Source organism: Brassica napus, chromosome C3 (genome assembly GCF_020379485.1).
Source record: "Brassica napus cultivar Da-Ae chromosome C3, Da-Ae, whole genome shotgun sequence".
Taxonomy (NCBI): domain Eukaryota; kingdom Viridiplantae; phylum Streptophyta; class Magnoliopsida; order Brassicales; family Brassicaceae; genus Brassica; species Brassica napus.
This window is the reverse complement of record NC_063446.1, coordinates 67,827,101-67,853,691: the sequence shown is the minus strand read 5'-3', so window position 1 is coordinate 67,853,691 and position 26,591 is coordinate 67,827,101. Positions and strand designations below refer to the sequence as shown.

At 35.3% G+C, this 26,591-nt stretch overlaps 2 protein-coding genes and 1 long non-coding RNA gene across 3 annotated transcripts; 1 reads left to right on the top strand and 2 right to left on the bottom strand.

The window, feature by feature from the left end:
* The first annotated feature begins 180 nt into the window (after positions 1–180).
* LOC125583445 lies at positions 181–3,522 on the top strand. The gene is made up of 2 exons (XR_007320440.1): positions 181–1,468; positions 1,607–3,522. It is a non-coding gene; the product is annotated as an uncharacterized LOC125583445 (long non-coding RNA).
* A 433-nt stretch (positions 3,523–3,955) lies between these two features.
* On the bottom strand, positions 3,956–5,651 carry LOC106434451 (replication protein A 70 kDa DNA-binding subunit A-like). Its single transcript, XM_048749935.1, has 8 exons — positions 5,559–5,651; positions 5,189–5,456; positions 4,974–5,070; positions 4,740–4,864; positions 4,548–4,632; positions 4,311–4,446; positions 4,172–4,222; positions 3,956–4,003 (listed from the first exon to the last, which is right to left on the bottom strand). The coding sequence occupies exons 1-8, from the start codon at positions 5,649–5,651 to the stop codon at positions 3,956–3,958; spliced, it is 903 nt and encodes a 300-aa protein (XP_048605892.1).
* Positions 5,652–15,945: 10,294 nt separating this feature from the next.
* On the bottom strand, positions 15,946–18,489 carry LOC106434468 (4-hydroxy-3-methylbut-2-enyl diphosphate reductase, chloroplastic). The gene is made up of 10 exons (XM_013875339.3): positions 18,134–18,489; positions 17,680–17,876; positions 17,383–17,562; positions 17,179–17,310; positions 17,023–17,097; positions 16,831–16,936; positions 16,670–16,764; positions 16,411–16,596; positions 16,247–16,333; positions 15,946–16,158 (listed from the first exon to the last, which is right to left on the bottom strand). Exons 1-10 carry the CDS (start codon positions 18,393–18,395, stop codon positions 16,093–16,095), a joined length of 1,386 nt encoding a protein of 461 aa, XP_013730793.2. The 5' UTR covers positions 18,396–18,489; the 3' UTR covers positions 15,946–16,092.
* Positions 18,490–26,591: the final 8,102 nt, after the last annotated feature.

Sequence of the window (26,591 nt, the reverse complement as noted above, 5' to 3'; positions counted from 1 at the left end):
TTTAGTATGTCAATATAAATTTATATACAATGGCCATTAAAATTAAATTGTATATTTGTTTGCACGCGGGTAAATTATAAATACAATATTAAATGAAACATAAGCAATAGTCTAATAAAATATAAAAGGAACCATGTATAAAAAACAAAAGAAAATTAAAAATAGAGACAAAATAACTGCTGTCAATAATGCCTTCAGAAGTCTTCATTTGCAATCCTATTATGAGCAATAGCAAAGAGATCATCTAGAGAATTTAAAAATATTATTTAATAAAATATGTGAATGCATGTATTACCTCAGTCTTAAAGCATCAATTTCTGGAACACCAATGGGGTCAAAGACAATTTTGGAAATCCCATCAATGTTAGTAACCCTCTTAAGTCGGCCTTATTATGAAATATGAAAAATATTAGCAAAATATACATATAATATCAGCTCCTATTAATCTATTGTATATACAATAAATACAATAGATTATCTTGTCTCCAATTAATTTGCCAACACTGTAAAACACATAATACTATGTCTGCATCTATAGAATTCCATAAATCATTGAAAACATGAGCAAGTGCACCATAAGCGACACACTTAATGACGACGTTACTGTAAAACAAAAAAAGAAGGGTTCAAACCATGTGATACTATACAAATGTATATCTTTCTTTTTACAGATATTGAATACTTACAGGATGTGTAGTACAAAAAAATGGATTTTGTGGTCGATGATACCATTATTTCCGTTCGTAGGTTCCATCATATATTCTTCAAGAAATCCTACTCCTATCACTTGACCATAAATATCTAATGGATAGGCAAAAAGATTTACACATATTTAGATACTGCCTATTATCAATATGAACACATTCATCGATTATTTCGCTGCTCTAAATTTTCATTTAATTATATAGAAGAGAAAACATACCAATAGGAAACTTAGGATGATGTAAGCCGCGGTAGAGATCATCCCAGTTTCGAAAACAATAAAAGCTGGAATGTTTTATAGGATCGATCTTCAAAATGACAGAGGAGTTAGTGAGGTTAATATTGTATCGGTTCCTTGTCAATCGAACACGCTCTGCTATGACATGGGATAGCTCGAAATCTTTAATTTCATAGGAGTGATGATGTGTTGTGATTTTGCATAGTTTTAGCTTTGTAATTTCATATATATTCATGCATTAACCTTACATTTATTTGCATTTAGAATCTATTGCATGTACATTTGCATCTTGTAGGTGTTGGATGAATTGTTTGGAGTTTTGGAGGTGATTAGAGCACAAAAGGAGCTTTCGAGGAGTCTTGAACCGAACGTGTGAAAGACAAGCATGTATGAAGGTCTTAAAGATATCTTTTGAAACTTGTCTTTTGGCAAGACATGGTAAATTGAGTTAGCTTTACAATGGAGGTGGTTTCAAGTCGTTTGGAGCTGTATTGAGGGATTTATGATCAAAATACTACACACATATCAGTATGACATTCCTAGCGGCCACCCTAGCAACATCAACAATAGCCTTCGAATTTTAAGCCTTTAGACTCATTTTTATTCACTTAAAACCTGTAAAACTCATTACTATTTATTATTCTTCAAATTTTTGGTATTCTAAAGGTGTGTGCAACATGGAGAAAGTGGAGAAAACTTTAATGAGTGAGTTTTATCTCTTTAAAGCTTGCAACATGGGGGATGGGTTGTCTATCATGAGTTTGGTGGCTCTTTTGGCCTAACTTTCTCTACCTTTTCTGAAGAGGCAAGACTACTTTGGCCATATGAAGGGGCAAAAGGTGTTCTATAATGGAAGAAAGTGGAGAATAACTTTTATGAGTGTGTTTTATGCTTTATGCTTTCACATGATGGATGTGTTGTCATCCTCCTTTACTTAGGCTATAAAAGAGACTGCAAGGGGAAGGAGGAAGACACAATACACAGAGTACAATACAACAAAGAGTAGAGAGTGAAAGTTTTATAGTTTCATATTTTGTATTTTGAGAGTTTGAGAGAAAACATTTGTTCTTGGAGTGTTCTTGAAATTTATGTTATAAAGTCTTGTTTTCCTTTAGCCATTCTCTTCATCTAATTTCTGTTTCTTGTTTTCATATATCATATCATCTTGGTTATGCTTCTATCCATCATGGGATTAAGTGTAAACAAGATGATTAGTGAGTAATCACCCTTAGGATCAATGGGTTAGGTAGATTAATGGGTGATTAGGGAAGAGTTAAGATGTTCTAATGGTTAAATGCTTAGATTTCTATGCTTACTAAGTATTCTTAATGCTAGATTAATTTTGGCCATTTTAATCTAGATTCTAAGTGTTTGTAGGGCATCGAAAGTGTTTGCATAATGCTTGAATGAACCTAGTAAAGCTCTAGCTTGAATAACCAAGGAATTGTTGTTAGGATTGCTAGATGGTTAGTAGACTAGAACTTAATGTATGTTTGAGTGAACAAAACGAACGGAAGTTGATGTTTAGTTCATAATTGCATAAGGGTTTCTACCACGGGAGTGGATTAATCTAAATTGAATGAAATCTAGACCTATAGAAAGTTAAGATTATTTGAAGTTAGACGCCTTGATTTAGAACTATCACCTTGAAATCAATTGCCTAAATACCCATTGGTTCTTCTTTGTTATATTTGAATTAAAACTCAAGTTATTTCGCACTATTACTTGTTACAAACAAACATCATTTGATTGCACTTAGATTGAGATAAATGGCTTGCATTCTTAGTGCTTAGAATCACTAGAGATTGGATTGACATCTTAAGTACTACAACACTTAAGGATTAAACTTATCCTTTATCAAGTGACCTTCCTCCAATGGCATATCAGCTGAAGCCTCCAAATCTCTAACCAAAGTGGCTTGAATTGTATTTCCCTATGTGAAACACGTTGAAATGTATTAGTATCTTTCTAAACGAAACGTAAAATATAACTGTAATGAGATGAAAATGACCACAGCTTACCTTCTCGTCTCCAATAATCAGAACGGTTTTTTGGAACCCTGATCCGGCAACAGTCGGCCCCTTGCAGATGACCTTAACACGAACTGGAAGCAAAGGTTTGTCAAGACTCAGCTCTGAAACTAATCTATGAGTACCCATGGCAATAGAAATTTAAGAAAATGAGATAACGTTTAACACAAACGATGTCATGAATAAGAAAGTGTAGTATATATATTGTTAAGAATTACTATACAATAAGGAAATACAATGAATAGGTGTAGGTATTAATTGAGACGTGCATCACGCGGGATTGATACATTTTATTTCCATAAATTGTATATCGTGATTGTTAAAATCACCACGTAAATGATCGGTAATATATGGTAAATAAATATTGTAAATATAGAAAGCGTATTTATACACATTTGAAAGATATTTTCCTTAACAGATAAGGGCAATAAATCGATATATTCAATACTTCTAACCAAAAGTGGTAATAGGAAATAGCAGTAACTGTGAATCCTAGTGACATTAATACTATTCATTAAAATATATTATACGAATCAATGATATGATATGAAACGAAATCATATTAACCATAACTCGTCTTCGGTGACCTATTAAGAACATTCATTTTCTTCCTAATAGACTGGCTATAGTTTTACACTCGATACAAAAGGTTTCTAATAAATCTGTTAACTTAAATCAAGTAGTAAATAAATCCATTCTCTGTGGTTGACGATCAATATAAGATATACCGGTTTTAAAGCTAGCTATAAGATATACTGGTTTTAAAGAATATTCAAGGTCGGTTCCAAATAAAATGGTAGAACTTTCCAAGTAATGAATAGGAATTTCCAGAAAATCGTGTCTTTGCTTTAAGAAATTTTAAATTAGCAAAATGATGTTTCGCATGTTGAGCAGTCTTTCTGTAGACATTGTTTCATTTGTAGACTTGGTTTCTTTACAGAATATGTAAAGATGTTTAAACTGAAATTCGTTCTCATCAGCTCTCTTATCTGCTGTTTGGGGATTGTATGGATTGAGATCTTGATGCTATACCCTGCGAAAACATGATAGTAGATAGTTAATGGCCGAAACTTCAAATTTATAAGTTATATAGATTACTAATTAAAACAAGAGAATGCCAACGCGCAATTGCTAATTAAAACAAGATATTATTTATAAGTTATATAGATTGCTAGTTAAAACAATTATGTTATGAAAAAACCATGTCTGTTTCAATGGCCGAAATGGTGCACATAACAATACACTTCTCCACCTACAGAAATGTGAAAGTATAATTTAAAATCCTTTCAAATTATAACATGTGCTAATTAAATTACATTCGTGTTCCTTATTAATAGTACCTGACAACATTCAATCATCTCAGCGATGGTTTTCCTTGGAGTATGAATGAAAAAATCATCTTTCACAGAGACACCAGAAGCCACCGTTAATGGCTTTGATTCAACAATAGCCAATTGAAGTTCATCAGCTGGTAACCTAGAATAATAAGTTACATCAAATACAAGCAATTCCAAACCTTAATCGGCGGATTTCCCATATTGTAAAACCATATTACAACCACGTCAAGAAAAACTTACATTGCCCTAAATGCTTCGACCTTCGCCATGTTGGGATTGAGCTGGACATCAGAGACATTGTAAGCGTTTGAAACGGAACGATCCTCTACAAAAGAAAATTTCAAATAAGCTTCTCTTGTACAATTACAAATAAAATTAATCATGTGAATCGTAGGGTAGTGTTAACCTGTCTGTAGACAACATTTAATTTACCTTTCCAAACCTTAATCTTGCCGAATCTCAAGACCAAGATCACACGACCCTCACCACGTAACTGTATAGCGTTCGTGACATCAGAAACAAAGTTTCCCCACAAGACCATCGGAAGACGGACATCCCTACGACGACATATATTTTAAGATTGATGTTATATAATATTTGTTGAAAATAATTTATAAAAATAAATTTAAACATGAACACGAATTTATAAAAATAAGGGTGCCGTACGCAAGATCACATAGCTCAAGTGAAATCTTCTGGGTTTCTTTTCCGTTCACGGAAATCATCTCAACATGGCTAACTTCCACAACATGTCCGATTACATCTGTATCACATATCGTTTTCAATAATAATAAGGAACACATATTTTAATGATTCACACCTAGACACTAAGTTAAAGTTACGAATGTTGACAACAGAGAATATTATTGAACTGGACTCACCAATTAGAAAGTCGGGGTTGAGACTACCATCAAGAACTTCCTGGAAGTTCACGGGTGTAAATCCATTTAAACCTACAGGCAAAGCCTCACAACTTCTCACATGCGTTGTGGCCAACAAACTGATCTTGTAAAGATGGTTTGTCGTCCGGTATGAGCCAACCGAATGATTCAGAGAGAAATTAGTGAAAGTCAGAGTTTTCCCCTGCTCAAGCTGGTGGTCGAACTTGTTAACCAATTCTTTCTTCACACTCGCATGGATCTTATCTCCCTATACATATAAAAAAACGTAGCATGAAAGACATAATTTCATATTCGTCAAAGAATAACTAAATATAATTATTTGATTCAAATAAGATTGATTCAAACTTACATTAGAATCAATGAGAACCATTTCAATGGTCAGTCCTCCAGCAGCAGAGTATTGCTTCCACAGCCTCACAATGCTCACTTTCACTCTCCACATGGTCTTAAAGGGTTTCAAGTCGGCAACAGAGTTAAAACCTGCCATTAGTTTTTTTTGTGTTTGCTTGTATCGGTTGCTAAAGGAGTTTAGAGAAGGAGGCAATGGTGAGGAGATGGATACGAACAGCTCTACTATTTATATCAACACAGAGCCTAGGTTTTTACTCTTTACGCCAAATTTAATCGAAGAAAACAATATTAATGCTCCTCCTTTAATACCGTATATACCACTTACCTAATTTTTTTATTGCGTGATGCGTTTTCGTGAAATAGGTATTATAAGATCCGCGATGGTCAAGCCAAAAATATATCAGAAATATTCCCCTATCGATTAAGGTAAGTATTTCGATTCTTTAAATTTTGTTTCCTTTTATACGTTAACAATATTATTGTGTTTCCTTAATATTTTGACCAATTAAGCGTAGGTTATAATTTGGAATATCAAGTTTGCATCGAGTATATTGAAATTCAATTGTGTTTCCTTTTTATTTTGACCAAATAACCAAAATATATCTGATATCCGTAACGTATAATTTTTTTTTTCAACGTTGACAAAAATGTTGCCTTTTACAAAAGAGTTAATATTGCATTATAATTAACGTTGACAAAAATGTTCATAAAACGTTCGATTATAATACGTGTTCCTAAAATAAGCATAAAATTGTTCATAAAATTATTCCCGTTTCTTTAGTTGCATTATAAAGAAATTTGATATTAGTTTAAAAATGTTCATAAAATGTTGCATAAAAATGTTCATAAAATGTTGACTCGGTTTCAAAAAGGTTCATAAAACGTTGCATTATAATACGATTTGATATTAGTTTAAAAATGTTCATAAAATGTTGCATTATAATTAACGTAAACAAAAATGTTCATAAAATGATTTGATAGATGTCGAACTTATTTTGTTGCCTTTTACAAAAGAGTTAATATTCTGCATGTCATAAATTCCCATCTTTTTTTCAAATCGGATTATAATCATATAGTATAATGTATATGACCAATGGCATTTGGTTGTAATTATTCTAGTTCACAAAGATTTTTTTTAAAAAGTTAGTGAGAGTGCATGAGGTGATGACACATAGGAAATGATATTCATGTAATAAACACATGAGACCAAGGTTTATTTCTATGAATGTTCCTTCTTTAATAAGAAAGAGATATATATATATATTTTTAAATAAATATAATTATTTTATTTAATAATATCAAAAATTATGTTTATATCCACAAATAAATTTATATTTTTAAAAATAAAATTTGCAATTAAAATATATTAAACTTTTTAAAATAATAATATTTTACATTTAAAATATAATTAAATTTATATAATTATATATGATTCATTATTTTTAATAACAAAAACACAGAATTATATATAATTTATTTATTTATAAACAATATAGATATATTTATATTTATAATATATAAATATTATTTTGTATATTAATTTTTATGATAATTTAATATATGAATCATTTACTGTTCTATCAATCAACTTATTAAATATATAAATGAGAGCATACAATTTTTGTATCATACTGTTTTTATAACATATTTCTACTGTTTTATTATCACTTTTACCAATCAAGGCTCTAGTCTCCTTTGGATCCAAATAGGTGTTTCCAAGTGGAGTTTCACCGATTTTACCAAAACTAGGAGCAATTAGCAATGCTCAAGTTCCCATCTACACTAAATCACATGATAAAACTCGAGTCTTTTTCAATCAAATCTCTTATGAACTTCATTAGATCAACAATATAAAAGGGGTTTAAAAGCAAATGAAACTATTTCAGGGCAGAAATATATTAAGTTTCAACTAAAGTTAAACAAAACACGATGATCTCTTTTCTTTTTTTTTGTCGTCTACCCATCTAAGCTAGATCAAGTGGAGAACAGACGAGCCGATTCTCCGAGGAGCATCTCCATCTGTCCGGGTCTGATCTATATGTGAGAAAGTATAGCATTTGGCCCTTGTATCCTTTACTAACGGGTCAGCCCAACCATTCTGACTCCGAGGAATACAAAACACGATGATCTATCTGGTTCGAATCAGCAATAAACTACATTTCTAACCTTCTACTGCCATAAAAGTTTTGAAATCTTCTTCTTACCAGAGGAAGAAACCGGGCAGGGACAACAGGAGTGGTGTGCTCAAAGAACCGATCCAAGTTTGACCCATCGTTCTGAACCTAGATCCGACCCAACCCAGAAGATTTAGATGAGCCGACGGATACTTCAGACCCGCCCGAAACAACCCGATTCTTTCTCTTCCCTGACTTTTACTGGTACGAGGCTGCGACATTGCTGTAGGCTCCTTATCCTTATCCATCAACATCTCCTCTTCTTCACCATCCAGCCGTTGCTTCTCCCTCAGCTGTTCCTGCAATTGTGCCTCTTGCTGCATACTCCGCATAGGCGGCGGATTTTGTAAAATTAACTCTCACCGCGGATCGCTGTACGTGCGATCGAAACCCCTCCACTACAAGAAAACAAGCCGAATTCCGACGGAGGTTCCGACGGACATCAATGTCGTCGGACGTTTGTGACGGATTACCGACCAATTTCCGACGAAATCCAAAAATTTGAAGTCGTCGAAATTCCGTCGGCCATTTCCGACGGAATTCCGACGAAACAAGGGTCACCGGAATTTTTTGACGACTTTTCGACGACATTCCGATAAAAAATGTAACCGTTGTAGTCGTCGGAAGTTTGTCGGTATATTCCGACGAATTTCCGACGACATTCCGATTGACAGTACAGTCGTCGGAATTCCGTCGGAATTTTCCGACGAACCATGTGACCGTTGCCGACAAATATATATGACCGTTATATAGCCGTTTGAGATTGGACAATACCGACGGAATTCCGACGGACTGCTTTACATCCGTCGGAATTTCGTCGGAAAGTCGTCGGAGGGCCGTAAGCAATTTCCTATAAATACAACCCCTCCTCATTCAACTCATTCACACTTCATTCTCTCTTCATTCTCTTTAGTCATAACAATTCCGTGAAAATCATGTCTTCAGAAGTTTATTATCGTTTGTGGATGGATAAACCTCATTTGGATCCGAACACCAATTTGCTTACGGAAGAATACGTTCAAGGGATTGGAGAATTCATGAGGCTTGTTCAACAGCAACCGGATGCAAAAAGTGGTATGTTAAGATGTCCTTGCTCTACTTGCAATAATAATAAGGTTATAAAAGAATTTGATGTTTGGACTCATTTGTATATGAAAGGGTTTTCACGTAATTATAAAGTTTGGTACCTTCATGGGGAAACTGGTTATGAATATGGTAGTACTAGCGAACCTCAACCTGTTAGTGAACTTCAGCCTGATATTAGGTTAGAAAAATCTAGAACGGATATAGATTATGGTGTAGGTACTGAGCAGATGGTACATGATCATTATAGAGGGGAAGAACCAAATCCCGAATCTAGGAGATTTTTTGACATGTTGGATGCAGGAAAAAAACCTTTGTATCAAAATTGTAGAGATGGTCATTCAGTCTTATCATCTGCAACTAGATTAATGGGTATTAAGACAGACTATAATTTGGGTAAAGAATGTATGGATGCGATTACTGATTTTGTCAAAGGTATTCTACCTGAGGATAACCTTGCACCGGGTTCATACTACGAGGTTCAGAAACTTGTTGCCGGTCTTCAACTACCGTATGAAGTGATAGATGTATGTATTGACAACTGCATGATCTACTGGAGAGCGGATGAGACACGGAATGTATGCAAATTTTGTGGGAAACCTCGTTATCAGGAGACGAGGGGAAGAGTTCCGATCCCATTCAAAAGAATGTGGTATTTGCCTTTGACGGAAAGATTGAAGAGGTTGTATCAGTGTGAGCGCACAGCAAAAGCAATGAGATGGCATGCAGAGCATTCCATAAATGGTGAGATTAGACATCCTTCAGATGCGAAGGCTTGGAAACATTTCCAGTCAACATATCCAGAATTTGTGGAAGAGAGAAGAAATGTTTATCTTGGAGTATCTACTGATGGTTTCAGCCCATTTGGAAAGCATGGAAGACAGTATTCTCTATGGCCAGTTATTGTGACACCGTACAACTTACGGCCGAGCTTGTACATGCGACGAGAGTTTTTGTTTCTCTCAATTCTCGTCCCCGGACCAGATCATCCTAAAAGATCACTAGATGTGTTTCTTCAACCACTGATATATGAGTTGCAACAACTATGGGCGCATGGTTTTGAGACATACGATGTTTCGTGCAAAGAAAACTTTCAGATGCGGGCAGTACTTATGTGGACAATAAGTGACTTTCCAGCATATAGTATGTTATCTGGATGGACAACACATGGGAGGCTATCATGTCCATATTGTCAAGATGACACAGATGCTTTCCAACTAAAGAACGGAAGGAAAACGTGTTGGTTTGACTGTCACAGACGATTTCTACCACCTGATCATCCATACTGCAGGAGTAAGACTTCGTTTACGAAGAACAAGCAGGTGTTTGATGGTCCACCTGAGGAAGTTAGTGGGAAAGATTTGTTGAAGCAGTTTAGGTATTTTGATGCAGAAAAGACGCCAGATGTAGGTGGACATGAAAACATTCGAGTCAGTGCGGTTGGACATGATGCTGTTGTACATTCGGAGTCAGAAGCCGAGGTTGGGGAGTTTGATGAAGATTCTGATTAGTTTTTTTTTTTTTTTTATTGGTCCGTCGGAAATCCCTCGCAATATACCGACGACATAGCGACGACATTGGGTTTCATTGAAATTTGGAAAGGTCGTCGGTAATTCGTCGGAATATACCGACGAATTACCGACGACATGTGTTTCTAAAAAATTTCAATCATAAAAATCTATAAATTTAGATGCCAAAACTATGAAAATAACACATAATAAGTGTTTAGTATAGTATTAGATCACAACCATTCAAATATAACAACTCATTAAAATATTTATGTATGCATATCATTGTTTTCACAATATCTCATCTTAACATTCATATACTTATACAATCATATTCATATAAGCTTACACTACAAAAAATGTTGGTGTGTAAAATCGTGTTATAAAACATTTTTATTGTTAAATCTTTATGCAAATACTATATATATTATCAAAGATTTGGATTTTGCATTTAGAAACTTGAAATGAACACCCTAAACACTAAGTCGTCGGAATTTCGTCGGAATATACTGACGGACACATTCCGTAGGAAATTCAATTTGCCCGGGAGAACCAAACCGCTTGAAAATTTTCGCGAATCGGCATTTGGTATATTTTAATTATACCGACGGAATACCGACGAACCCGTGTCCGTCGGAATCTTCAGATATAATAACCCTTCTTCTTCCTTCTTCGTTATTTCCGCCTCTCTCTCTCTAAAATCCTCTCTCTCACGGCGATTCCTCCCTCTACACCGGCGATTCCGGCCATTATCCACCTCTCTTCACCGGCGAATCCTCTTCTCACCCTCATATCTCTTCCCCAAACCCTAAATCATGTAAGAATCATCTCAAACCTTCTTTAATCTCAATTGTTTAGGGTTTTGGAAGTTAGATCTCGGATTTTAGGTTGTTTGATTGATAGTTTAGGATATATAAGTTAGGATTGTTGTTTTAGTTTTTTTTTGGAACATTTTTTGATTTTCAAAAACGTTTTTTGATTTTTAAAAACGTTTTTTGATTTTTTAAAACGTTTTTTTGATTTTTAAAAACGTTTTTCAAGTTTCCAGTAATGAAATATATATAATAAAACGTTTTTAAAATTTTTTATAAATATTTAACAACATTTTTCTATATTTATAAATTTTTTATAATTTTGTATACATATATATATATATATAAATCATGTATAATAAAAATTTTAAAATTTTTTATAATTTTTTATAAGTTTCCACTAAACTATGTATAATAAAACGTTCTTTAAAAAAATTTATAAATATTTAACAACATTTTTCTTCATTTATAAAACATTTTATAATTGTGTATACATATATAATAAAAGGTTTAATAGTTTTTTTTAAAACGTTTATAAAACCTTTTGTAAATATATAAATGAAAACATTAAAAATAGAAATGAGATGAAAATATTTTTGATGTATTAATTTTTTTTTTAGGGCCGAGGATGAACCCCGCCCCGCAGCCCGTCTTCGACGTAGTTCGGTGAGCAGTTCCCGTGCATCGGGATCGTCTCATGACTCGGTTCCCGCATATATTCCCGCTCAAGCTCCCGCTGCCCCTCGCGCTGCTGCTCAACAGGATCCGGGGGTCATGCCAGTTCATCTATTGGTTCAACAACCAGGTCGAGAGCATCTCACGGTTCTCCAACCCAACCCACGACGAGGCCATAGCACTTGGTTAGTATTTTTTTTATTTGTACCATTATGTTTTTTTCCTTTAATTAACTTGTTAGCTTGTATTTTTTTTAAAGGTTCACCAAGTCGAAAAATGGCATTAGCCGGAGCATCAACCAGATGATGTACTCCATGCTCCGTTTTGGATATCCAAAGTGGAGTGTGATCCCTTCCGACGAACGAGAGTTGTGGTTTCGTCAGTTTGCGGTATAGTAACTCTTCATTTTTTAAAAGTTTTTACATTTTTTAAATATATTTACTTATTAAATTTTGTTTGTTTTGTAGCAAGAGTTCAACTGGCACTCCGATCTTATAGAAACAGTCCGTAAGAAATTCAACGAAAAGGCCATGGACTCTTATACGAAGCAGATAAACGCGTGGAAGACAGTTTGGCAGAAGAACAAGAGGTCACGGTTCATCAACGGGACGGTGTGGGAGCAGTTGATAGCTCATTGGGAGAAAGAAGAAACTGCAGAGACGTCTTCTAGGAACTCCAAGAACCGGAAGAGCGATCGTGGCGGGAAAGGTATGTATGTGCACAACCTCGGCGCTTGCTCTATGTCTACTAAGGAGGATGAACTTGTAAGTTTTTTATTATTATTTATCTTTATATTTTTTAAATAAATATTTTATATATTCCTTGGCTAATAATGGCGGTTTTTTTAGATCGAAGCAAATGACGGTAATCCCGTTGATCGTCTCCAATTCATTAAGGTGGCTCACACAAACAAGACGATGGGTTAAATTCAGGACCCCATGATCAAAGGTGTCGTTGATTTGGTGGAAGCTGAAATAGTATCTCAATCTCAGCCTCTCTCTGATGACGGCGATTCTACGGGAGCTTCAACCAACTTGTCTCTATTGCAAATAAATGAGATGGTTGAAAAGGTAATTTTTTTTATTAATATATTTTTTTTATAATGTCGATTACTAACTTGTCCCTATTTACTAACTTTAAATATTTTTGTAGGCGGTTCCTAAAAGGAAAAGAGGCCGTTTAGTTGGGTTGGCCCGCCGTGCTTCTTCGTATCCGACATCTTCTTCGCAAGCTCCGTATGCCGATCCCATGATTCTCGAGGAGCTACATGACAAAGATGAACGGATTGGGGCATTGGAGGAGCAGAACATCACTATCCTTTCTGGGAATGCCACTATCCGTTCGGAGAATGCCACTATCCTTGCTGAGTTGGCATCCCAGAAGCAGTTCAACACCGAGATAATGCAGAAGCTAGATCGTTTGATGTCTTCGAGTTCATCTTAGTTTTTTTCGGGTTCTTAAAACTTTCTGAATGTTTTTTATTCTATTTCTGTTTGTATGAATTTAAACTTTCTGAATGTTTTTTTTCTATTTTGGTTTGTATGAATTTAAATTATATAATATTATTAGTTTTAAATTTCTGATTTTTTTAATTTATTAATTAATTTTTAATATAAAAACATATATAAAAATACAAAATTAATTCGTTTTTAAAATTGGTATATTCCGACGGACATTGGTCGTCGGAATATACCGACGGACCAATATCCGTCGGAATTTACCGACGAGCCAATTTCCGTCGGAATATACCGACGAACAAATATCCGTCGGTATATTCCGACGACTAATGTCCGTCGGTAAATTCCGACGACCAATGTCCGTCGGAATACACCGAGGAATCCACTACGTCGGAATTGTCCGAGGAACGTTCTCCGTCGGTAAATAGTTTTTTCCGATGAACTCTGGTCTCGTGTGTCCGCATCGTAATATCGTCGGAAGTTCGTCCGAATGACGTTTCTCGGTATTCGTCAGAAAGTCGTCGGAAGTTCTGACGAAATTCCGACGAATTTTTTTTTTCCGACAAAACGATACCGACGGACAGGTTCGTCAGAAATTCGTCGGAATCGGTCTATTCCGACGAATTTCTGACGATTTCGGCAGAATCCCCCTGTTTTCTTGTAGTGCTCCAGAACTCCACAACTCTTCGATCAGTTTGATTCATTTTAACTTCTGGATGTAACTTTGGGATTTGGAAGCTGCTACTAAATAAACTCTCCCTCCCTTAACAAACTCTCATTCTCGCTCATTTTTCTCTTTTGAAAGAACTAAAACTAGAGAGAAATGAAATTCATTGATGATGCTATGGAGGTGGGGAGGTGGAGTTTGCTGCTTCTCCGAAGCTTATCCGGTGGTGGATACGTCCTATAAATTGTTAATTATAGAAAATATTATTAACAATTTATCATCGGTTTGTACTAAGTAGGAGTTATTGGTTGTTGTATTTTAATAGATTAGAAAATCCAAACTAAATCTAGTGTTATTGGTTCTATGATTTTCAAATCTGTATTAAAATCATGTGTTATTAGATTAATGATTCATAAATTCTATATCAAATCAACTGTTATTCAATCGTACGGATTTACTAATATATTTGATTAATAATGGATTTGAATGAATTTGTTTGGATTTTTTAGTTAAAAATACAAAGACTCAAATCCGAGGGAAAACCTCCGGATTTGCATATTTTACTTGAATTTATAAATACTATATGGATTTCTAAATCAATCAAATATATAAACCAATAACACCTCAATTTTTCGAAATGAAAAATGCGAACTCAGTCTTCATGATTTGTATTCATATGTTCAGAAGAAGCTCAAATTAGTTACACATATGTTCTGATCTTTTCTTCAAATCTTGAAAACGTTCAAATCTATACAGAAATTAGCTATACTACGACTAGGTTTTGTATATATATATATATTTTTTTTTTTTTTGGTCGACATCCATATAATTAGATCAAGTAGTAGTCGAGATCAAAATTTTGTATATAAAATACTTAAATAATAACATTTCACTTCAAACCAATAGAATCTAGAGCTAGAGACGTGAAAGTATTACTACATGAGAAGATAAACAAACCCATTTTAAGCTCGCATATATCTCCCTCAAACTACGTCTTAAGTCATAGCCATGTAATTTTCCATATAATTAGCCAGATTATAAGGACATCAACAACTAAGTTTTTGTTAAGCTTCATGAGTCTATCCATGGTTGTAGTGTACATGTTATATGGATGTCACAAGACTCATATGTCGTAATAATAATGGAATGGTAAAACATTAATGCTCAAAGTTAAGAGCAATCAATTAGGTCTAGAGGCTGATGGATACTTGCATCAATAGTTGTAAGTTATCTTTTAGAAACCCCATGTGTAGTCCTTTGTTAATTAAGATTGAAGCTATTAATGATCGTGTTGTTGTGCTCCATTCTAATAGAAGTGTATTCCGGAGATCTTTCTAAGTTGATAAAAACCATATAAAATCTTAGATGTATACATGGAGGTTAGGTAACCCATTTCTTGTTATGAGAAGAACATGTTTCACAATAGAGTTTGTATGTACAATAAGAAAGAAAGTTGTGGAATCTGATTACTAAGGCCTTAGGAGAGTTAGTTTAAGGAACTGTGATATGATTTCAATTCACCAGAGAACTACACGATATGATAGATTTGATTAAGGAGATAGGTCTTAACTCTCGACAATTCCCAAACCAATATCATAGACCAGCCCAACAAACCCACACAAGATCTGTTGCTTAAAACTGGCAAAACTACACTTTACGGCATTACCTCTAGTTGAGTTACAAAAGAATTTCAGCAGACTTAAAGAGAACACATAACCAACCTGTCTCAAGAGAAACAGCCACACTGTTTTCTTATTATGGTAGATCCAGGAAAACAAATGGAAAGTTACATCGTGAACAAGACAAACACATGTCAACTTGAGAAATTTTACTTGCTTGGGTTTGATGATAACAGGAAAGATCTTCTGGTAGAGATACCAAAAGAAAATGGTTTTTATACATTCTCTTCTTCCGGAGTTTTCTTGACGGTTATGAACTAGGCTACAGAGACAGTAGTGAATCACTTATTTTACAGCTGATTGAGTTCCATATTAGTCTGTTTTCATCCGTAATAAAAATTATATATTTTTCTCTCTTTCTTCCAATTTATTTTAAAATTTAAATGTTTTGACATCATCATATAAACTACATTTTACTTTAGCACACACACTTTTGAGTCTTGACATGAAGTAACTGTTTGCAATACAACAAGCAGATCAAGCCAGCTGCAACAACTCTTCACGTTTAATATCAAACACCTTCACCAAAACATCTTCCACGACCTACAAAATTCACAACAACATTTCACGCATGTCGTGCTGAAACAAAAGGAACAAAACCAACTGAAAATGAATATATACATATTTTTACCTTATCTGGAGTTGATGCACCTGATGTCACACCGATGGTTATTGGCCCTTTTGGAAGAAAGTTCTCCTTCTCCACCAGCTCTCCGTACTGTCAATGTAAACAAAGAAAGATCTTTGAAAGCTATTCAAGAAAGAATGAGTGGACTTTTATGGCACTTGACTTACATGGAGCTTATAGGCTATTTTGTTCCCAGGTCCTATCCGTTGTTCACTGTCGATCCAGTAAGATGGGATTCCACGGACCTCTGAGATCTCCTGAAGGTGAGAAGTGTTGCTTGAGTTCCACCCACCTACCACTAGCATGAGGTCAATCTTCTCTTCCACTAGCTCATAGATTGCATCTTGCCTCTCCTGAAAAGAGGAATGTATTGATGAATAAACACTTCCTTGAGGAACTAACTCTAAAGATTGTTGGGAGATGTACTTGAGTAGCGTCGCATATGGTGTTGAAGCTGATGAAATGTCCATTTACGTTTTCCACTCCATACTTGCGCATCATTGTCCTCTCAATTAATTTTCCTGCGTGTTTTTTATTAGGCATGAGATATAAGTCTGCAAGGATATAAAGCAGTGTAGTAGACTAACCAATCTCCTCTGTTTCTCCCTTGAGCATCGTAGTTTGGTTTGCAATACCCACTTTGATAAGGTCATTGTCAGGGTCAAAACCCTTTGAAACAGCATACTTGAATTTCTACAAACGCCACCAAAGGTTAAACATCAGTACAAAAGTACATCAATCAAGAAGCAGAAAAAAAGTGGAAGGATGCTCTCTGTTACCTCCATGAATTCCTCTTTTGTGGAGCTAGATCCATCGAGTTCACCACCAAGAATGTAATCGCAAACGTAATTCGCCTGTGCTCAGTAATAATAAGGTACATATCAGCAAAAGTCTACGCATATACAGAATTTTTTTAACAGTATAAAAGTTTGTACCTCTTTCATGTTCTTTACAATGATGTACTTCCCTGCAAAAGAGGCAGTTGCAATGGTCTCCTCATGATTATACTTACCGTGAATGATCGATGTGTATTCCCCCTTCTTGTGCTTCTCAACCATGTTCCACACCTTCAGAGCCACAGATGTCAAAATGAAACATGAAGTTTGAGATTAATATGTTGCCGACAAGAAGAAATGTACCTTTGTCACCCAGGGACAAGTGGTGTCGACGATTTGAACCTTCTTATCATTGAGAACATACATCTCATCAACACCAGCTCCAAAAGCAGGAAGGATAACCACATCATCTTTATCCACTACATCAAACTGCTTCTTCGAATCCTCAACGGGAATAATCTGAACATCCATTTCTTCTAACCTCTGCCCATAAGAAAAACCATCAAAAGGTTCACACTTTAAGAAGACCCATCAAGAGTAGATACGCAAGTAACTAATGTTATATTGCAACTTGAACTGACACACACAAAGCAGTATCACCTTATTGACGGTAGGGTTATGAATGATCTCGTTAGTAATCCAAAGCTTCTCCTCAGGAAACTGCCTTCTTGCTTCATAAGCAATCTGAACAGCACGCTCAACACCCCAGCAAAAGCCATAAGCTTTAGCTAGCTTCACGGTAACATCTCCCCAAGAATACGTATACCCATTTGCTTTCAGCGTCTCCAACACATCACCTGAGAGTGTCATATACAATAACAAGATGCAACTTCTTATACTTTGTTAGGTCTACCAAATTCAATTCTTGACTCAAACCCAACATTATCTATGGTCTTCATCACGAGAGGAACGAAAGAACAATCCTTTTTTCAATTGAAAAAAACAAAACTTTCGATTTCGGTAAAGCAAAGGTTACCCAAAAACAGAGCAAAGAGTGGAACTTTCAAAAAACAGAGCATCCAACAAAACCCAAGCAAATTGAGCGGGAACTTACTGGTGTACTCGCGATTCATGAGCTTGAGAGTCTCCTCCTTGTGCCCAAACCCTTTGCGATTGTAGTTATCGCTTCTCGTCAAGTTCTTGCGGAACGCCTTGGCGTCGAAGTCGGAGTCCATCACCACCGATGGCGAAGGAGCGTCGTCGTTTCCAGACGAGCAACGGAGTGATGAAGGTTTCCGGCGGCGTAGGGATCCGGATCCGGGGGCGAAAGTATCCGGGCGGATGCATAATCGGCAGAACTGAACCGCGACAGCCATTGGGGAGAGAGAGAGAGAGAGAGAGAGAGAGAGGCAACGATGAAGCTGACTGTAACTTGTTAATGGATGGTCCACGATTTATCTCTACCCTCTCTACATATAAAAATATATAAATTAATAAATTCTAAATGAAATAACATGTGGTGGCAATAATTTTTTTTTCCTCTCTGTTTAACCTATATTCTACCGATCAGTTTGGAAGTGACTTTTATCTCATTTACTCTTGTCACTGTTTAGCAAGAGTTATATATGTCACTTTTTTCCTTCCCTGTTTTTGAACTAGAAAACAAATTGTTGATTTTTATTTTATTTTATATTTGTTACTCAAGCAACTTTCCACCTATTTACTCCAATTTAATTACTCTGGGTTGCTCCAAAATTAACCAATCACATTCTAAAAGCAGCCACGTGGACTTGTATTTTCAAGTCTATTTTTTTTTTTAAATAAGAAGTCTGATATTTGGGGATTTTGATTTCATTTTGGAAAGCGAGCCTAACACTCTTTTGATGTCTGTTCCGGATAAGATTACCTACGCCACAAAATCACTTATGAAAGTGAAGTCGCAAATTTGTAATTAAACACTCTTACAAATGTGTGAATGTAATTTTGGATTCTAGATTGTTTCACAATTTGTCATCTTCTTAGTTACACACTTTCATGGATAACGAAATTATTACCATTTTTTTTAATTAATAAAACATCATTTCGAGATTCTCTTCAATAAAACATCATTTATGTTGTCCTTGTCCACTTAGTATTGATTTGCTTATAAATTTCGTTTTTGAGTATTTCCGTAGGCATGGATGTAACCAAAGTTAGACTATGCTTTCGTTTCTTTCTTCTGATTCTAGAAAACAAACACTGAACGCTAATATCATAGTTTATATTATTAACTGATAACTTCATTAATATTTTCTGCTGCTTTCTATTCGCTGGTTAAAGCAAAAGTCCATTGGGTCTTTACATTTGATGATATTTTCAGAAAATAAAAGTGGCGCAAGCTGACATGCTAGACTGCTTTGATGTGGTTATTGAGAAATGGACCATGTTATGAACCTAAAACTGAGCTAAATTTCCTTTCCATCCACTGTTTAGGACTCAAGTTTTGCAAATGAGTGTGTGTTGGGAATGTCCTAAAATCATTTGTACTTACTCTTAATAAAGTTGTAACGTCGAGGTTCGACAAAAGTATAATATTAGGTGGTTATAATGGTTTGCTAGAAACCGATTATAATCTATGAATTGAGAATTCATTACTAATATTATATGATCCTACAGGGTCACACACCTAAGCAAACTGAATCATTTATGTATTAGGTTTTATACTAATTATTATATATGGTATAATATATGTATATATATATTCACATACGTGATGTGAGTTTATAAAAGAGGTTAACATTACTTTGAATTATATAATGATGGTCATTATTATTGGACAAAGTTAATAATGGGCTAAGCCCATAAGCAAACCTAATTGCATTAGGTACGTGCTTCACATATGTATATATACGAAAGTATGTTATGATATGTGGCGGGTTTTTTACTTCTAGCCGAAACCTAATCATAAAGGCGAAGTGTTCGTCAAGTTTTGAGATTTGATCTCAACGGTACTAGCATCCCGTCTTGGTCCAGTTTGTGTGCGTGTGGATACCGGTAGAGGCACGACGTTTGGAGTGCTAAATAACCTCGGTTTGTTTCATTCATCTTACCGCTGCGAATAACCAGGTATATTCGAAACCTTAAATCTAGATTTATTTCAGTATTTTCATGAGATTCTAGGCAGCTGAATCCATAGATTGATTTATAAATTGTTATAAACCGGTATGAATTCCAACAGTGGTATCAGAGCCTACTTGTTGAATACTGAAATTAGATCTCGTTAAATCTATAACCTGGTATAGAGATACATGATTCTAGTGGTATTGATTATTTGAAATTGATATACTCGCATGTTAATAAAAACCCTAATTTGATTAGTGTACAAATACGTTGATTTATATATTAGATAAAACAAAGGCATGAGTTATATGTTAAGGATCACTGACTTTTGGAAGTCGAAAATATATGTTAATATAGATATTATACGGCTGATATGATCATCCGCTAGATATGCAATTAATATATATCATCTAAACCACACATTTTCATACCTTATGCATATGTATAGAATATCCAATCTAGTACATGCATGACTAATATATAACCAGAGGCACCCGTATTATTGTAATGCTTCAATGCCTTGTTTTAAATTAACTAAATACATATGAGATATGTAAAGATCAATTGAACCAACGAATTGTTTAGTTGGTTTATGAGATTGGTTTGGTTCAATCTTTTATTGAATTAGAAATCTAATTTGATTAGATTCTAATAATAACGTTAAGATTATTTAAATGATAATTAATAATTTTAAGTACATTAAAGTTAATTTAATTATTTATAATTCAATTAAATACATATTAGATATGTATTAGTTATATTTATATTTTATATACGATATAAAATTTTAAATATATAATAAAATTGATTTAAAATTTGTTCCTCAATTAATTTCAAGTATTTTTGATGTCTACCCAATCTTGTCAACTATCAAGGTTCGTTTCATTGTAAGATGGGCTTGCCAAAGCAAGGTGTCTGTAATTACATGAGTGAGGTAGATGGTAACGGTTACCATATGAATATAAGATTGGTTCACTTGACTAAGCTATTAAAACGGTTTTGGGCTTAGAGACATAGGTTGGATAAGACATAAGATGTCATATGACAACCAAGAATTATATTGGATATGATTAGCAAAGTGTTGCTTACCTAAATAGCTAGACATTCGGGCGATGAGCAAAAGCTAACTCGGATTTTAGCGAAATATGGATCTTGGATTATTATATTCATTTGAGGAAAATGTTTTAAATATAATATGAGTTCTCTTAGTTGTTGAGATTCCTCTAATTCATGAACATCATATTAATATTTGATATTCTTCCACTCCTGAAAAGTTAACTCCTCACAATCCTCTTTTATTGCGATATGCCCTTGAGAAGGACATATTGAATGGATAAAATTTCCTCCAATGGTATCGAAACCCCAGAATTGTTCTCAAACAAGAGTGTACAACTTTAAAGGAAAGGATAAGCCAAGCTGGATTGCGAATCCTAGCCAGCATGATCCTTCTCCTAAGTTTAAACTTTACTTGGAAGATCTGAAATAGAAAAAGACTTTTGAAACATCGTCTAGGGGTATTTATGTTATAGAAGTAAATGTTACTACTTCTGTCTCTACTTCTTGGGTACTGGATACCGGCGGTGGTGCTCATATTAGTACGAATATGAATGGCCTAAGCAACAATAGAATTTTGGAGAAAGGACAAATAGACCTACGTGTGGGAAATGGAGCAAGAGTTGCTTGTCCTTACTACCTTTAGGCTTGGTTTTAGAATTTAAGAATTGCTACTATGTACCTGCTATAAGTAGGAATATTATTTCCATTCCTTGTTTGGATTTGGAAGGATTTCATTTTTCGATCAAAAACAAGTGTTGTTCCTTTGATCGTAATGATATATTCTATGGTAGCGGTCCATTAGAGAATATACTTTATATTCTAGACCAAAGCGTGCATGTCTATAATATCAGTACCAAAAGATTCAAGTCTAACGACATGAATCAGACTTTTGTTTGGCATTGTCGTTTGAGCCACATAAATGAGAAACACATTCAAAAGCTTCATAGTGATGGACTTTTGAGCTCAATTGATTATGAATCATATGCAAAATGTGAATCTTGTTTTCTGGGTAAAATGGCTAAGGCTCCTTTTACTGGACACGGTGAAAGAGCCAAAGACTTGTTGGAACTTATACATAGTGATGTATGTGGACCAATGAGTATACATGCTAGAGGAAACTATCAGTACTTCATTACATTTACTAACGACTTCAGTAGATATGGTTATGTTTATATAATGAAACGTAAGTCTGAATCTTTTGAAAAGTTCAAAGAATTTCAGAATGAAGTACAAAATCAGCTTGACAAGAAAAATAAAAGGTCTTCGATCTGATCGAGGTGGAGAATATTTGAGTCAAGCGTTTAATGATCATCTGAGAGAATGTGGAATTGTTTCACAACTCACTCCTCCAGGAACACCACAATGGAATGGTGTGTTCGAAAGGAGAAATCAAACTTTATTAGATATAGTTCGATCTATGATGAGTCATGCAGATCTTCCACCATCCTTTTGGAGATACGCTCTAGAAACGTCTGCGTTTACGCTAAATAGATGTCCATCAAAATCAGTTGAGAATACACCATATGAGATGTGGACTGGAAAGGTTCCAAATCTGTCTTTTCTGAAAACTTGAGGTTCTAATGCTTATGTCAAACGTATGTTTACTGTTAAGCTTGGACCTAAATCTGATGAATGCTACTTCATTGGTTGTCCTAACGAAACCAAAGGTTATTACTTTTACTACCCCACCGAGAAAAAAGTGTTTGTTGCTCATAGTGGTGTTTTTCTTGAGAGAGAATTTCTTTCTAAGAAGAACAGTGGGAGTAAAGTACAACTCGAAGAAGTTCGAGAGAGAGACACAAGAGATGGTTTCATCATCTCAGGAAGATGATCAATTAGATTTATGAAGAGTCGTAGAATCTACACCTGTGGAACCTGAAGTGCGTAGGTCCGAAAGGACACGTCACGAACCTGATAGATCTGAGGTTTGGGTGAGGGATCATCATGATCTATTGATAATAGAGAGTGATGAACCTACGTCCTTTGAGGAAGCTATGATGGGCCCTGGCTCCAATATATTGCTTGAAGCAAGCATCTTGGAGTTGGAATCTTTGTTTTAATGAGGCAATCAAAGAGTTTGATTTTATTAGAAAAAAGAAGAACCTTGCATTTCCAAGAAGACTAGTGGGAGCGCAGTTTTCCTTGGTGTTGTATGTAGATGACATACTTTGAGGTTGTTTCTTAATGAAAGACATGGAAAAGGCTACTTATATCCTTGGAATAAGAATCTATAGAGATAGATTAAATAAGACTATTGGATTATTTCAAGATACTTATATCGATAAGGTCTTACATAGATTCAAGATGCATGATTCCAAGAAAGGCTTTTTGCCAATGTCTCACGGCATAACTCTTAGCAAGACTCAGTGTCCTTCGACACAGTATGAGCGAGAGCGCATGAGTAAAATCACATATGCTTCTGCAAAAGGATCTATCATGTATGCCATGATCTGTACTCGTCCACATGTTGCATGTGCTTTGAGCATGACGAGTCGATACCAATCTGATCCAGGTGAAAGTCACTGACAACAATCAAGAATATCCTCAAAAATTTGAGAAATGCTAAGGATAAATTCTTGGTCAATGGAGGAATTTATGAGTTTGTTCATCTTTTGTCTTAATGGAGAGTACTGGGTTGGAAGAGTTCCAAGCAAAGCACCATAGTATAGTCTCAATGGATGCAAATTTTGTTGATCCATTGACCAAGCCTCTTCCATGGCCTAAGTATGAGAGTCATACTGCAACCATGGGTATTAATTATCTTAAGATGTGATCTTGATTTTAGTGGGAGGCTTTATGCTTATGATATGATGTTCACATTGACATACATTTGATTATGTATTCAAACAAATGAAATTGTTTCAGATGTATTTGATTATTTGATAATTAAATAAATGTCCCAAAATAATTTATATCATTCTTATAGGTCATCAAGTATGTGACTTGATCATGAAACTCTATAAGTGAAAGATGCTACAAATTATTGAGGTCCCTAGTCAAGGTTGTTAACGTGGGACATTAATAACAATCACTACAAGAAAACAGCGGTATTCTGACGGAGATTCTGACGGAAAATGAAATCCTCGGAATATCCCGAGGAATTTCCGAGGATATTCCGAGGAAACACAAAATTTGGGTTCCTCGGAATTTTCTCGGAATATACCGACGGAATTCCGAGGAAATATCAATCCGTCGGAATATTCTTATGGAATACCGAGGAAAAATGTATTCCTCAGAAAAAACCGATGAATTCCGAGGATATATTATAGCCGTTAGAGAGCTGTTGGGGGATTTTAAAAATTCTGAGGAAATTCCGACGAACTAGCCGTTAGCGTCAGAATTCCGTCGGAATTTCCTCGGTCTGTCGACATGATTCAACTATAAATACAAGCACCTCTCTTCCTCTTCATTCACTTCATATCTTCATCCTCCCTCTTATTCTCTTTACACACAAATTTGATTCATAAAAAACATGTCTTCTTCAAATTATTTTCATTCTTGGATCGATCGACCTCATTTGGATCCGAACACGAGATTGCTTACGGAAGAATACCAACGAGGTATAACCGAATTCATGGGGTTAGTTCACCGACAACCGGAAGCAAAAACAGGTATGTTAAGATGTCCTTGCTATAATTGTAAAAATAGAAAGGTTATTAAAGAATAGGATGTTTGGACTCATCTATATTTGAGTGGGTTTACACGAAGTTACAAAATTTGGTATCATCATGGGGAAACTGATTATGAACATGATAGTACTACCGAACCTCAGCCAGCGGTTAGATTAGAAGAACCAATTAGAACGGATGTAGATTATGGTGTAGGTACTGAGCAGATGGTAAATGATCATTTTAGAGGGGAAGATTTACCCAATGCAGAAGCTAGGAGATTTTATGATATGTTGGATGCTGGAAAGCAACCATTGTACGAAGGTTGCAGAGATGGTCATTCAGCTTTATCATCTGCTACAAGATTGATGGGCATTAAAACAGATTATAATTTGGCTGAAGACTGTGTGGATGCGATTGATGATTTTGTAAAAGATATTCTACCCGAGGATAATGTAGCTCCTGGTTCATACTACGAGGTTCAGAAACTCGTAGCTGGTCCTGGTTTATCGTATCAGGTAATAGATGTATGCAGCGACAACTGCATGATTTATTGGAGGGCGGATGAACAACGGGTTACATGCAAATTTTGTGGGAAGGCTCGTTATAAAGATACGAGTGGAAGAGTTCCAGTGCCATATAAAAGGATGTGGTATTTGCCTTTGACGGAAAGGTTGCAGAGGTTGTATCTGTCTGAACGCATAGCGCAACCAATGAGATGGCATGCGGAGCACTCAACAGATGGCATGCGGAGCACTCAACAATGAGATGGCATGCGGAGCACTCAACCAACTAGGGGTTTTTAACCGAAAAAAATGTTTTGCGGATTGAATAACACGTATATAACCTTCATTAAGTGTCTTAACCAGATTATGAAGTCAAACTTTGGTGTTTTACCCAATATCAAACACTTTTACGATTGCATGAACGAAAACCACACAACATAAGAGAAACACTTATACACTTTAATAAACGGCAAAAGGAATACTTACAATTATTTTTGAAATTTTTTTATCTCATGGTTTATGATCATCTATACAAAGAATCCTCAATGGTATTCATTACAATTGTATAAGAAATGAAATACGACAAAAAAAACTCGATGTTTTGAAACCACAAACCCTTTTTCCTCGGAATATTCTGACGGAATTCCGAGGAAGATAAGGGTTTTTCACCGGGTAAACCAAGCCGCCAAATATTTCGCGAAAATTGAATTAATGATTTCCGAGGAAATTCCAACGGAAATATTTAATTATTCCGAGGAAATTCCGACGGACATTTTCCGTCGAACGCCTCATTTTATTAGGTCACCAGATCTTCTTCCCCACTTCTCTCTTCCTCTCTCTCGCGATTCTCTCCGCCGAACGCTCTCTCTCTCTCGCGATTCTCTCCGCCGAACACTCTCACTCTCTCGCCGAACGCTCTCTCTCTCTCGCCGAACGCTCTCTCTCTCTCGCGATTCTCTCTCGCCGAACGCTCTCTCTCTCTCGCCGACCGCTCTCTCTCTCTCGCGATTCTCTCTCTCGCTATTCTCTCTCGCGATCCTTCCTCAATTTCAGTCACTTATCATGTATGAACCCTATCCCACAAACCCTAGATTTGTTAGGTTTTTAAGTAGATTTGATGATTATGGAATGATATTTATAGATTTTTGTTAGGGTGAATGGTAGGATTGTGTAAAATCGAGTTTGATTATGGTATTCACTTGATTTGGAATTTTTTTTATAGTTTTTATTAATTTTGTGGTTATAAAAATCTAATTGATAATTATGTATATATAATATGAAAACGTTTTTGGTATATAAAATC